The sequence below is a fragment of the Panicum virgatum genome, chromosome 5N, assembly GCF_016808335.1.
Source record: "Panicum virgatum strain AP13 chromosome 5N, P.virgatum_v5, whole genome shotgun sequence".
Lineage (NCBI taxonomy): Eukaryota > Viridiplantae > Streptophyta > Magnoliopsida > Poales > Poaceae > Panicum > Panicum virgatum.
The window spans coordinates 61674201-61687554 of record NC_053149.1 but is presented as its reverse complement, the minus strand read 5'-3'; the positions used below and the strand labels follow the sequence as shown (position 1 = coordinate 61687554).

Genomic DNA, 13354 nt, shown 5'->3' with positions numbered 1-13354 from the left:
TTGTGTCTGTGTAGAGACCACAGCAACAGCCTATAGAGCTCCTCCATGCACATGCATGTCTGTCGCCTTCGATCCTTGCCTACAGAGTCAGACTTGGACTAGTCTTGGTCGTTCCTTCAACGCGAGGCACGTGCGTTGCGAGCGAGATGGTAGATCGATGGTCCAGTTGAGCTCGCTGCCGGTGCCCAAATCTTCAATCTATCATGAATTTGCTCCAAAAAAAAATCTTCAATCATGAATGCTAGACGACTTCAGTCCAAGCAAAAGCAGCGACAGAGATTGAGAGATGTGCAGTAGATCGCATCTGCCTGTCGTTAACCCTTGTCCAGTTTACCAACAAGATTCATGTTGTTGACCTAGCCAAAATTTACCACAATTAGCAGTACTGCTGTTACAAACAGCGGTGCCCACTTTTCACGACATGATCGGGTCAGTTTTTACCTTTTGTTGCAAGCAAATTACAGCGCGCGTGAAGTGGACGTGAGCAGTTATCAATTGGAGCTAGTGTATGTTGTTTGGGTTCAGACAAGTCCCCGTCAGACACCAGTGACAAGTGACGACGACTGAAGACTGGCCACCCTTAGCTTATTCGTATTGGCCGCAGCCTTGATATACGAAAATTCCTCGTCTTTCCGCGTGGAAAATTAGGTGCGATCGGATCCGCTGCGGCTTGCGTAGACTTGGCATGTTATTATTAGTCCTGAAATAGTCGGGTCAGCTTTAAATTAATAGTCTGCTGAAAAGGATTCTAGTGTTCAGTGTATCGTCAATCTATCGATCACTTGGACAAAACCACAGAAACAAAACCAGACTAGTGCTTGGCAGCCAAGCAATTCGAAGTCTGTTGGTCAACGAAATGGTTGCACAGGAATCCGGCTTTCTAGAGTTCTCTCACCGAAAGATAACCAGCGAATAGCGCCATCTTTTTTTTTATGTCTGTACATGTATGTATGGAACTATTCTCGCGACGGCTTCTTGTGCCATAAAAGCAGAGCATCAAACTACTTCAGCAACTGAGATCAGAAAATTTCAAACTAGTTGAATATAAAAGGAATTCTTTTTTAGGTCAATATAAAAGGAATTCTTGACCAGGTAAACTAGGCCTGTCAGCATCTGTCGCAATTTTGATGGCAACGTTCTTTTTGGCAGCAACGAAAAAACAACGTTTTTTTTAGATTAAAAAAAACAACGTTTGTTGACAAGACAAGCCCTCTGTGAACCAGCAGCCAAATTCTTTTGGGCCGAGATGTTTATGGGCTTTTGTGGTCCATATTTCTGAACAGTAGTGTTTCAATTTGGTTTTGTTTCAGCGGTGGACCTGATCAAGAACGAGCAGGTACAGGCGATCATCGGGCCGCCGACGTCGGCGGAGGCCGCGTTCGTGGCCAACCTCGGCAACAGCACGCACGTCCCCATCCTCTCCTCCACCGCCACCTCCCCAGAGCTCTTCCCGGCGCAGACGCCCTTCTTCGTGCGCACCGCGGCCAACGACTCCTTCCAGGCCGCGCCGGTCGCCGCCGTCCTCGCCGCGTTCCGGTGGCACGCGGCGGTCGTCGTCTACGACGACTCGCCCTACGGGCACGGAATCCTCCCTGCCCTCGCCGACGCGCTCCAAGGCATCGGCGCCAGGATCATGGAGCGCACCGCCGTGCCGGTCGACGCCGACGATGGCCACATCGACGCGGTGCTCCACCGCTTCATGGCGATGCCGACGCGCGTGTTCGTCGTGCACATGAACCTCTTACTCGCCGCGCGGCTGTTCCTCCGGGCCAGGAAAGCCGGCATGATGTCCAAGGACTACGCCTGGATCGCCACGGACGGCGTCGGCAGCGCCGTGGAAGCGTTGGGCGCCGACAACATCGACGCCATGGAGGGTCTTGTCAGCCTCCGTCCGTACGTGCAGGTGACGGAACAGGTCAGGAACTTCTCGGCGAGGTTCAGGGCGAGGCTCCGCCGGGAGAGCCCGAGCGCCGACATCTACGCCCACGACCCGACCATTTCGATGCTCTGGTCGTACGACACGGCGTGGGCGGTCGCGGCGGCGGCGGAGGCCGCCGGTGTCTCCAGCCCCGCGTTCCAGTCACCGCAGAAGAGCACGGTGACGGACTTGGACCGGCTCGGCGTTTCGGCCACTGGAACAGCGCTTCTCAAGGCGGTGCACGAGACGACATTCCACGGGCTCGCCGGCAACTTCAAGCTCGTCGACGGGCAGCTGCAGCCTCCGGCCTACGAGATCGTCAACGTCATCGGGAAAGGCGCGAGGACGGTGGGGTTCTGGACGCCGGAGGCCGGCATCTCGCAGGCTCTCGACCCCAACGCCGCCAAAGGTCTGAAGCCTACTACTGTTTGGCCTGGTGATGCGACGTCGCCGCCCAAAGGCTGGGTCGTGTCCCCGAACGGGAAGAAGCTTCGTGTCGCCGTGCCGGTGAAGGGAGGGTTCAAGCAGTTCGTCGACGTCGGCAATGAGTCGGCCACCGGACACGAGGCAAACGTCACAGGCTACTGCATCGAGGTGTTCGACGCCGTGATGCGCAAGATGCCATATCCAGTGGGCTACGAGTACGTTCCGATCCCCAACAGCTCGGTTTCGTACGACCAATTCGTGAACCTGATTCCAGAACAGGTCGGTATTGCAGAGAGATTGAATCGGTGAGTTTGGGTCTGTCGTCAACCGAGTAACGAGTAGTTGAACTGAGCTATGGCGGTACGATTGCAGAGAGCGGACATCATCGTCGGCGACGTGACGATCACGGCGAGCCGGATGGCGAAGGTGGACTTCAGCATGCCGTTCACGGACTCGGGGTGGTCGATGGTGGTGGCGGTGCGGCCGGAGACGAGCACGAGCATGTGGATCTTCCTGCAGCCGCTCACCACCAGCCTCTGGCTCGCCAGCCTCGCCTTCTTCTGCTTCACCGGCTTCGTCGTCTGGGCCATCGAGCACCGGATCAACCCCGAGTTCCGAGGCACGCCGTGGCAGCAGTTCGGCCTCATCTTCTACTTCTCCTTCTCCACCCTCGTCTTCGCGCACAGTACGCCCCCCATCTTGATTATTTCGGTTCACGAATCTGTAACGCCAATTGGTTGAACGATTGCTGAAATATTAAGCCTGCCATTTGCAGAGGAGAAGCTTGAGAGCAACCTGTCGAGGTTCGTGGTGATCATATGGGTGTTCGTCGTCCTGATCCTGACGTCGAGCTACACGGCGAGCCTGACATCGATGCTGACCGTCCAGAAGCTCCAGCCGACGGTCACCGACGTCAGGGAGCTCCAGCGGAGCGGCTACAACATTGGGTACCAGGAGGGTACCTTTATCGAGGCCTCTCTCCAGAAGCTCGGCTTCGACAAGGTCAGGATGAAGAGCTACAGCACCGCGGACGAGTACGCCGACGCGCTGTCCAGGGGCCCGGCCAACGGCGGCGTCGCCGCCGTGTTCGACGAGATCCCCTACCTGAAGCTCTTCCTGTCGCAGTACTGCGACGGCTACGCCATGGTCGGCCCGGTCTACAAGACCGACGGCTTCGGGTTCGTGTTCCCGCTGGGCAGCCCGCTGACGCCGGACGTGTCGCGGGCGGTGCTGACGCTGGCGGAGGGGGAGGAGATGACGCAGATCGAGAAGAAGTGGTTCGGCGAGCCAGGCGCGTGCCCGATCCAGGACGGCGGCGCCGCCGCCGTCGGCTCGTCGAACCTCAGCTTCCGAAGTTTCGGCGGGCTGTTCCTCATCACCGGCGTGGTGTCCGGCCTCATGCTCCTCATCTACCTCGCCACCTTCGTCTACCACGAGCGCGGCAAGGTCCGGGTGGTGGAGGAGGAGGAGGGCTCCGGGAGCTCGTCGGTGCGGCGGCTCCGCGCGTGGCTGCGCCACTTCGACCAGAAGGACCTCAAGTGCCCCACGTTCAAGACGTGGAACGAGGAGTCCGTCAGGGACGGGAGCCAGACGCGGAGATGGATCGATGACACCGTGCGGAACGGCCGCGGCGACGCCGACAGCGCGGCACCGGCGGTGGGCGAGGAGGAAGCCATCGGCATGAGCCCCTTGAGCATCTCCGCCGCCTCAGAGATGATCAACGCCGGCTCGTCGCCGGCGTCGGAGCTCGGGACCTCGTTCGAGCAGAGGATGCAGGAGGCGCCACACTGCGGAGATGACACATACTGTGGAGATGCCTAGAACAATGGTCTCGTAACCGTAAATTTCTAGATTTGGATGCAGGGCAATTGCTCCCTAAATGACATGGCACGTCTGGTAGAAAACCCTGACCAGCCAGTCAGTATGTCCGTAAATAGTAGCAAGTACATCAGCTTAGCAAGAATGTGAATAGTGTGCTACCTGTAATTGTGGAACAGTATCTGACCTGTGTGCATTCATCAGCAGAATGTGTGTTCGAATGCGAATCGATGACAACTTGTTCAGATCGACAAATGACACCTATTACATTACATGTGACATGATAAGTGAGCCATTCTCACCGGATGCTACATTCCAATCTGTACATGTATGCAGGAACCAACTCAACAAGAAGAGTTAAATACACCAGCAGCTCTCGAAATTGTCAGCGCGTGCCACTTAGATTCATGAACTTGCAAAGTCGAAATACAGCACCCCAAACTTGTTAAGTTATGTCACTTGGGTCCATACCTCTTTGGTGGTCATGCATATATGCAAAAAGACCCTTGATTTTTATCTTCTTCTCCATCCACGTCCTCATCATCTCTCTCCCGCCAGCCGCACACCACCGCCACCACTACCAGGCTCACCACGCCGCCGCCGTCACCACCACCCCGCTAGTCGCCACACACCAACCCACCAGCAGCAGGCTGCCACCACCACATCCCTGAAGCAGCCCCGGCACCATGCAACGCTGCCGCTGCTCCACCACCACACACCAGCTAGATCTTGCCGCCGGAGAAGAGGTCGTGGCCGCCGCCGTGGATCTCACTGTCGGGGGAGAGGAGGTCGTGGCCGCCACCACCGCATCCGCTGTCACGTCGATCCTCCGCAGACACCACACCGCTCTGCCGCCATCACGCATCAGATTTGAGGAGGGAGAGGCCGTCGGCGCGCTGGACCACCCACTGGCCACGGCCGCCGCTCCTCGCCCCACCGCCCCTCCTCGCCGGTCAATCTATTCTGGTGAGGGGCGAGCGGAGGGGGGAGGAGAGCCGCGAGAGGGAGGTGGAGGGAGATGGCCCGGGGAGGGAGGTGGTCGCCGTCCTTGCCGCGGTGAGGAAGGGGGTGTCGAGATAGAGATGATGCGACGGGGTAGGGAGGCGCCGACAGGGGAGGGAGGGAGGCACGCGAGGTAGGAAGCCGCTGGGGAAGGGAAGGAGGCGCGTGGGGGTAGGGAAGAGGCGGCGGGAGAGGGATGGAGGCGCGCGGGATAGGGGAAGGCGACGGCTGTGAGGGAGAGGAGGAGAGGAGGCGTCGGGGCAGGGTGAAGGAGGACGTTGACATAGAAGAAGATAAAAATTAAGAGTCTTTTTTCATATATACATGACCACGGAAAGGGTATGGACCCAAATGACAACTTAACAAGTTTATAGTGCCAGATTTTGAGTTTGCAAATTTGTGGACCTAACTGACACACTGGTGTATTTAACTCCAACAAGAACAATTGACCTCAACCATTAAACCGACTCTTTTTACTTTTTACTATGATGTAGTAGTGATGTGAAGGAAAATTTGGAGAGCAAATTAATCTGCATGCTGAACGTGCTATAGGACAGGCGTAAACGGCAAACTGTCCAATTTTACAGTCAAAATATTCTTCATGAGGTTATTCTTCAACATTTTGGCACAAAACGTTTCAGTGCGAAATAAATTAAGCTCTGTTTCTTTCCATTCAAAAGAAATTTGGATACAACAAATATGATACAATACAACAATGCATGGTGCCATATCATGCTCTTGACATGATTTGACCATGGCATGTTGAAGGCCAACGAACAAGCATCCCCGCTGCAGCCGACCCCTAGTTTGAATCTAGTACTCGCTGCTCCTGAACTGTACACAATTCTAACGATCTAAGAACGCAACCCTGGTACAATATGTAAGTGCTTAATCAGAGAGGTTGTATGAGAAAACGATATGGTGTATAGAACAGATAAACATGCCAGCAAACGTTGAGGAAATGGACTTTCTGGGATCTTACCTGATTGGTGAAGAAAAAAAATCATTGATCCCCATTGATCATGAGAGAGTGATAAGGAACTTTGTTTATTTCCAGAACTGTTGACAGTTCCTGAATAAGCGGTTGTTTCCATGGCTCCCCATCCATCTGAACATATGCTCGATTCCACTCGCCTCCCCTCATTTCGAACTTTATAGCCGCAGCCTGATAGCAGGAGATGGATTTGGTCATAGTAGTTCATTAAGAAGTGTAGGTAGCAAAAGAAGCATAAGAAAACATTCAGAACATTGACCAAGACCAGTCTACCACTGCTCAATAAGATCAATTAAAAGTCCCACAGGTTTCTTGATTCAGTAAAACCTAAGCCATCCAAAAAATTTTGTGGCTAGCAAAATATCCCAATATCAAGAGTGTCCTAGAAAAACTAGTGATCACAACAAAGCCTGATGCTTATTACTCGGATTATCTGGCAGACAGGTAATGCAAAAACTAAGGCAAAAAAAAGGTACCTGGGCAATGTGCTTTGCCTTAATAAGCTCAGCCATAACAAATGAAGCATGCCAACCTTCTTTCAGTCCAAATATTTCAAGCAAGCCATCATCTGAGTGAGCTTCTACAAAACCTTTCTGCAAATCAGCATAGAATGCCAACATCAAAGTCATTTATCCCAGTCCTCACAACATGTATTCAGGAACAGAAGGCAGAAATGTGAAATCATATGGGAGTCACATGAGCATTCAACAACTAACCTTTTCAAGATATTCCGGTTTAAGATCACCCCATGGATGCCTTCCACTGCCATAGTTGTATAAATTTAAGACAACTAGGGATCTAACACTGCATTATCAGAAAAAAAAAAGATGTGAGCACAATTCCGGAATCAACATAACAGTTAATAGTTTAGACAGCTCTATGAGGCGTGCTCATCTAGCATCTGAGCAGATATGTTTTCCAGGCTTCACAGTCAATAAACAATATGTACAGGATAAGCACAGCACGTTTTATGATATCCCACAAGGACATCCAATATGTTTATGTTTCTAAAAGGTAAGGGTCAAAGAATAGGATGAGTCTCTAAGGCCTTCAAGGATCAATTAATTAATTATAATATTCTAACAAAATACATGTCTTCAAAAATGTTGTGCACTTAAGTAAAAAAAGGGTCCCAATTAATCATCTTTGAAGAGTACAGTCGTGACTATACAACAAAAGTTATAAAACGACATGCAGAACTTGTGTTCCTGGTAAAACCAATTATATATAGGACACTTGACACTAAAAAATGGTGAGCCATATGGATGCAATTTTCTGTGAAACCAAAGCATTGTACACCAACAGACCACAGTCACTGCTATGTATAAGCATAGGTTCAATTGGTAGAAACTAATTCCTAAACTATGAGAGAAATTCATCTATAAAGTGTCAGCATATCACAGGAATTTCTCAATGGTTCTTAAGGCTCTTAGCTGTAGCCTATATCTAATGTAAAAGAAATCAGCGACTTGCCTTGAAGGCATTTGAACTTGCTCCCATTCAGAGCAATTGGCCTTTTTAATGTAAAGTCGCAAAATGTTCTTAAGCCCCCTGCATGAACAAAGTATTATGTGAGCAATTTTTCTCATCTTAGAAAAGGAAGAAGAGCATTATCACAGTCTGACTGCAACTTAAGACGTGAACAATCAAAGCAGAGACAAAACGCAAAACATGAGGTTCATTTTTATTCCATTGCATCATATTTAGTACACCATGGGCATCGACCTTGTACAAAATACTCAGATGTCAGATGTCATGTCTCAGAAATTACTCTATTCTGCATGGCCATCATATATATTAGGTATTCCTTTAATCTTTTTTATAAAGCATAATCTTAGAAATTCAGGGGCATCTAAAAGGATAAGCTTCACATCATGATAACGACTGGACTGGGTCAAAGTAAATTAGATATTTTACAAATCTAAACATTCAGAAAAAAACTCAAAAAAATGTTTAAAAGCAGATCATGTACCTTAGCTGAGGACTTGCTGTACAAGGTGTACAGAACCACCCCTGAGTGCAGCTATATCCTGCATAGATCAACTGCATAGGGTGGGCAAAAAAATATCATCGTCAGAACATGAGACATGATTCTGAGATACCAAATGACTTAAGCTACTGAAAATGAAATAAAAAAACTGCACATGCATACAAATAAGCCTTAGAAAAAGTAATGTAATCTTGAAGAACTTCATTGCCACAGACAGCTCATCCAACAGATATATACTTGCCCAGAACATACTGTGAAGTGGGCATTCACAAATTCCTTTCTTTTTTGTGATATTAGAAGATATAATAATCATCATATTTTTTAGGGGAGCAATAATCATCATAATTAAAGATAGATATTGCTCACTGGCAGTCTGAATGGAATGATACATATTGTTCACTTATTAAAAGAAAATTTGCTTACTGCGTGCTTCCAAATAACCACAATTTACACTTCATTATGATGAAACACATAGCAGAATATTTTTAAAGTATTCAATGCTACATATTACAGAATTGGAGGTGTTTATTGGCAGTTTAGCACCTTATTTGCAACTGGTCCTTGCGCAAGATACGGCTTTTCATCACGAAGATGGTGGAAGCCATATGCAACCTGAGCATCCATCCCTGTTCGAAGTAAACCGCAAGCTTAACAATGACCATGAACTATAATAATTAATAAAGATCAATCAAATTTCAAAATTTCATGAAACATAAGAAAACAGTACATCTGTTTTAATCTGTTCGAATAACATTTATAGTCGCACAAGTTAAACAACCTAAGTTTAACTTTATCCATTGCACTTCAAAGGATTGAAATTTCAGCGGTGATCTTCTCTATTGAATTATAATCATCAAGCTCAGTGCATGATAAATAACAATCTTAACAAAGAGAAAAATTTTAAATAATAAATGAATGAAATACCAATGCTAAGGTAATTGTAGAATACTCCTTTATAGCAAGAAGCCTTTTCAGGTAACTCACTGCCGTTCTCCTGCACCATATTAGACGAGCCATTTAATAAATCTAACCAAATGCATTGTAGCATACATTACATTATACAATCTCCAGTGCCTTTTCAACAAGCAACCAGATTATTTTTCTGTTCTGTCTTGTTGTAACATTATTTTACAGTTTTTTCTGTTCTCACATGCTATCATAAATTCTTAATAATACTTTTCTGTTATCATTTGCAATCTTATTGGCGTGTATGTTATAAATAAACTCACAAGAGAAAAGGGAGTTTATAATGAGAAACTAATGCGTATAGATGATTTATGCTTAAGTCAAGCATATAAATTCAGGTGAGATCGTAGTCAGAACCTGGCTGATCTCCAGCCGATCTGCAGGATCCACTTTCTTAAGTGCATATGGCAACTCTTCTATTTCTCCTTCTGGCATCTGAATTACAGTTTGCCAACTGCATGGACAATAATAGAGTACATCAGTGCAGAAACAGATGAAATGCCTAAAAAGGGAACATAATAGCTAGAGCACATACCATAAGTTGATGCTACAAAATAGAAGTGCACACATGGATGCTAACCCATTAATATCTTGCTACTTTGTTCTACCTATCTTGGTTAAGTAGTCATCACATGTACTAACAGATAAGTATGACAAAGATTTGCACTAGTTGCACTGAAATATAATTTGGTCTGCACTATCACCAAACTCATACCGGATATGTAGATCAGAAGTTTTATTTAGGCCAAATAAAAGCCAAGATGCTCCCCAATGTTAAAATCTTTTTTTTCCCTAGATAAGCAACTAATAACAAAATGAACTTGAATGACTGTACAAAATGAATTAGGATGTCAAAAGCAATTAACAGTGATGTAAAGATATTAATAACAAAGCACCTGTCAAGACGGCAAACGGGACCAGTGGCCGCCTTGCTTAGATAACGCTTTACAGCTGAGCGCCAACCAAAGGGAAAAGAGCCACCCTGTGCATGAGCTAATTAGTTGTTTGGCTTGAAAAAACAAAAGGATTTAAATAGAACAAGTATCACACATATAGGTTATTACCCATCCAAATGATCTAGCAAGATCATTTCCTGTACCGAGTGGAATAATTCCTGTGGGTGGAACTGGTTCCCTTTTCATCTTATAAAGATCTGACAGGCAACCAAGCATCCAACCAACTGTGCCATCACCTCCAGCAACCTGCCAGGAAAAAACTAGTGCTAGGATGTTACACAAAGTAGTTGGAAGATGGCGAATAACTAGTCACATAATTCAGTTAGTAAAGTAGAAAACGCAGGAAATAAACTAGATCTGCAGCAAGGTAAATATAGTAGGGGACACTCCTACTGTGGTAAATATATTAATATAGGTAAAGAAAAGGGAAAATTTACAAAGGGGCCTAAAGAGAAAGCGAAAGCAAATGAGAAAGAGTGAAAGGCCTCTATTCGAAGAAATTCCTTTATAAAAAAGGGCATGTATCCAAGCTAGGAAAGGGTCTCTTTTATCGTTCTTGAATCTGATATATAACTCTAAATACTAAAAAAATGCAGTGTGCTTACTAAAGGCATCAAGCACATACCACAATCCTCATGTTTTCACGAGCGGCTTTTGCGCAGTTATCACCTTGATCAGCTAACCTCTCCAAACAACTCAAGCCATAGTGAACAAAATCTGAAGGCTTCACAACAGAAAGATCGAAGACCTGAAAAATGTTGTGTCAGTAGGTTGTCTTCTCACAAAAGGAAAAGGAAAAAATCTTAAAAGCATGTGTTGTGAGTGCATAACATGATCACACAATTGATAGCTACAAACAATTTTGGAGTAAAGTCTTGAATTTAGCTTATCTTTACATAAGTTGTCCAACATCTCAGGTGTGTGCACAAGAATATCCAATTCCATAGACTTGTATACATTTTCTACCCTAAGTTTTTCCTCAGTTCTAGCCCTCTTTTAGTGCGTAGTTACTTCAGCGACAGCAACTCAACAAGCTAATGTCAAGTTCCACAACATTTGATGCATAAGGCTCGACATAGTTGACAACATTTGATGTATAAGAAACTCGTAAATCAGTGCTCAAATGACTAATGGATAGGTTTTGTCACATGGAAATGTCGAGGTAAAAAAAATGAAAAGCAGTCCCACAGCCGTCACTTTGAAAGGATTATATTTCATTTTCTTTACCAAAAAGGAAAAAAATCGAAAGGATGATGATACATGACCTCTATTTTAGATACCCCATCCCTCACTACCTGCCACCAACCAAATTGAATATGTCCGTGTACTCCGATCTGAAGAAGTGAGCGTTCCCAACACCCCAGCGGTGTAAGCATTTATTACGCATGTAATGTTCTGTCTCCACATCTAACTTTCAGCCAAAGAACAACATTTTCCATCGAGACATAAAAAAAAACACTCGCCGATATTATGCCTACCGAGCCCGCTTCACGTTTCTGCCTTCGGAGTATCAATCGGTAATCCGCAAAAAGTTAATTGATTCTGTACGTAACAACAGAATTTTAGTATGCAGAGAGCGAGCCACTGGTAACGTCACGCAGATCGCATGACGCAGGGCGCTCATTCTCTCCTCGACAGTAGAAACGAATGACGAACGTTACCCAGCGAAGCAGATTCCGCAGCATATGTCTACGGGGTCCAAATTTCGCTTCCAAATCCAACGCAAAGCTCGTAAACAATCACTCGCAAGCTGCATAATCAAACCGGAGCGACCGACAAAGCAAAAAACCCCCATACGAAAGCAAACTGGGAGCAAAATTCGGGAAGCAAAAGAGTTGCACGAGCGTGGAGAGTGAATCGCGATGCCGTCACCCACCTGCTCCTCGGTGATGAGCTCGTGCAGCCGCACCTTGAGCTCGGGCCCGTGCCGCCCGCCGCTCCGCGAGTTGACGAACACGACCACGGGCGCCACGGTAGGCCCCTCCTCCTTCTCCCCTTCCCCCTGCTCCTCCGCCGCCGCCGCCGCCGCCACGCCGGCGGCCTCGTCCTTGGCCGCGACGGCCGCGGCGACCGCGCGGCGGAGGTGGAGCGGCATGACGACCTGCCTCCGGAGCTCGGCCTTTTCCACCTCCTTCCCCCACACCCCGCACGCGCGCACCGACTCCAAGATCGACACCCGCGCCGACGGAGCCGTCGACGGCCTCCGCGCGGAGCCGTTGCCGTTGCCGGCGGCCGCCGACACCTCCCCCGCTCCCTCCATGGCTGTGGCTCTCCGCTCCGCTCCGAGGACAAGCGCAACAGCTCAGCAGAGCACCGCGTTTTTTTCTTTCCCTCGGCTCCTCTCTCGTGCTTGCTTGGTCTGGTGTGAGCTGAAGGAATTTGGGGAAAGGAAGAAATTGATGGGGACTTTATTGGTGGGCGGGCGAGGTTTTACTAACGGAAGGTTAGTCAGGTGGTGGGGTTTTTGACTGTTGCTGATGCCTTTGCCGGCGCTTTCTTCTTCCCTTCCGCTCTTGGCAGCGAGCAACCGCGTGGTCCCGTTCTGTCGTGATGACTGGTGTAAAAATCCGGCGTTAGATTTTCTCCGGCAGGACGGCCCCAATATATGCGTTCTAGAATTTCAATTTGGTCTAGTAGAATTTCAATTTGTCGGAATAGTATAGATTTCCTTTCTCGTTGATCTTTTGCTAGGAATGGTCACACTTAACCCAACATTAACCCTATTCAGGATGTGACATCTGAACTTTGAATGGTACTTTCTGCGTTGAAGATAAACTTTCTTATGGTTGACGCCACTTCTCGGTCTTCATCAACTAACCACCGTAAATAAATATATTTACCCCGCCAACTGTATTTTGTCTCACAAAGACAGTTCATTTAGCTCGTAATAAATGTTCTCTTTATTAAACTAACTCAAAGTACCAAGGAAATATTGCATTGAGAAGCGCATGGAGCCAATGGAATGCTTATTTGATGTCTCTTTTCAGGTTCCAATGCATCATTAATTAGGGATAACAAGGTCATTTGTCACAACTACTAACATGTCTTAAATTTTCTAAACGAATGGTCTTTATGGGACGGAGGGAGTAGATGTATGTATAACCATCACAGTACATCTAATTAAATGGATCTTCTAGCGAGTTTCCTCAAAAATTAGCCAATCTGAACTATGAACTCTAGCATAGTCAATCTTCTCATTTACTGATTTTTGTAGGCTGTCACTTCTCGGAAAGGAACATAGTACTACATACGAAGTTTCTTTTCATCCGAATATCAATTAGCAC

The 13354-nt window shown here is 47.3% G+C and overlaps 2 protein-coding genes across 12 annotated transcripts in view; one reads left to right on the top strand and one right to left on the bottom strand.

Moving 5' to 3' along the window:
- LOC120672471 (glutamate receptor 2.8-like) overlaps nucleotides 1-4417 on the top strand; it is a 28404-nt gene extending 23987 nt beyond the window's left edge. For 10 of the 11 annotated variants that reach the window (XM_039952885.1, XM_039952878.1, XM_039952880.1 and 7 more), the window contains 3 exons: nucleotides 1311-2623; nucleotides 2717-3029; nucleotides 3120-4417. In XM_039952885.1, coding sequence (XP_039808819.1) covers nucleotides 1311-2623; nucleotides 2717-3029; nucleotides 3120-4165 — 2672 coding nt within the window. In that variant the 3' untranslated portion in view covers nucleotides 4166-4417. The other variant, XM_039952879.1, reaches the window with a different exon arrangement.
- Nucleotides 4418-5724: 1307 nt separating this feature from the next.
- Nucleotides 5725-12476, bottom strand: LOC120672473 (diacylglycerol kinase 7-like). The gene is made up of 13 exons (XM_039952887.1): nucleotides 11947-12476; nucleotides 10696-10818; nucleotides 10179-10316; nucleotides 10011-10096; nucleotides 9472-9568; nucleotides 9073-9142; nucleotides 8692-8774; nucleotides 8131-8201; nucleotides 7632-7709; nucleotides 6875-6962; nucleotides 6635-6751; nucleotides 6147-6329; nucleotides 5725-6032 (listed from the first exon to the last, which is right to left on the bottom strand). Exons 1-12 carry the CDS (start codon nucleotides 12328-12330, stop codon nucleotides 6168-6170), a joined length of 1497 nt encoding a protein of 498 aa, XP_039808821.1. The 5' UTR covers nucleotides 12331-12476; the 3' UTR covers nucleotides 5725-6032; nucleotides 6147-6167.
- Between the last annotated feature and the right edge of the window lie 878 nt (nucleotides 12477-13354).

Coding starts and splice junctions, on each gene's coding strand:
- LOC120672473 (XM_039952887.1), bottom strand. CDS start 12,330: ATGGAGGGAGCGGGGGAGGTGTCGGCGGCCGCCGGCAACGGCAACGGC. Junction 10,097..10,178: donor TTGCTAGATCATTTGGATGG/GTAATAACCTAT, acceptor GCTCATGCACAG/GGTGGCTCTTTTCCCTTTGG. Junction 7,710..8,130: donor ACAGCAAGTCCTCAGCTAAG/GTACATGATCTG, acceptor TTGTTCATGCAG/GGGGCTTAAGAACATTTTGC.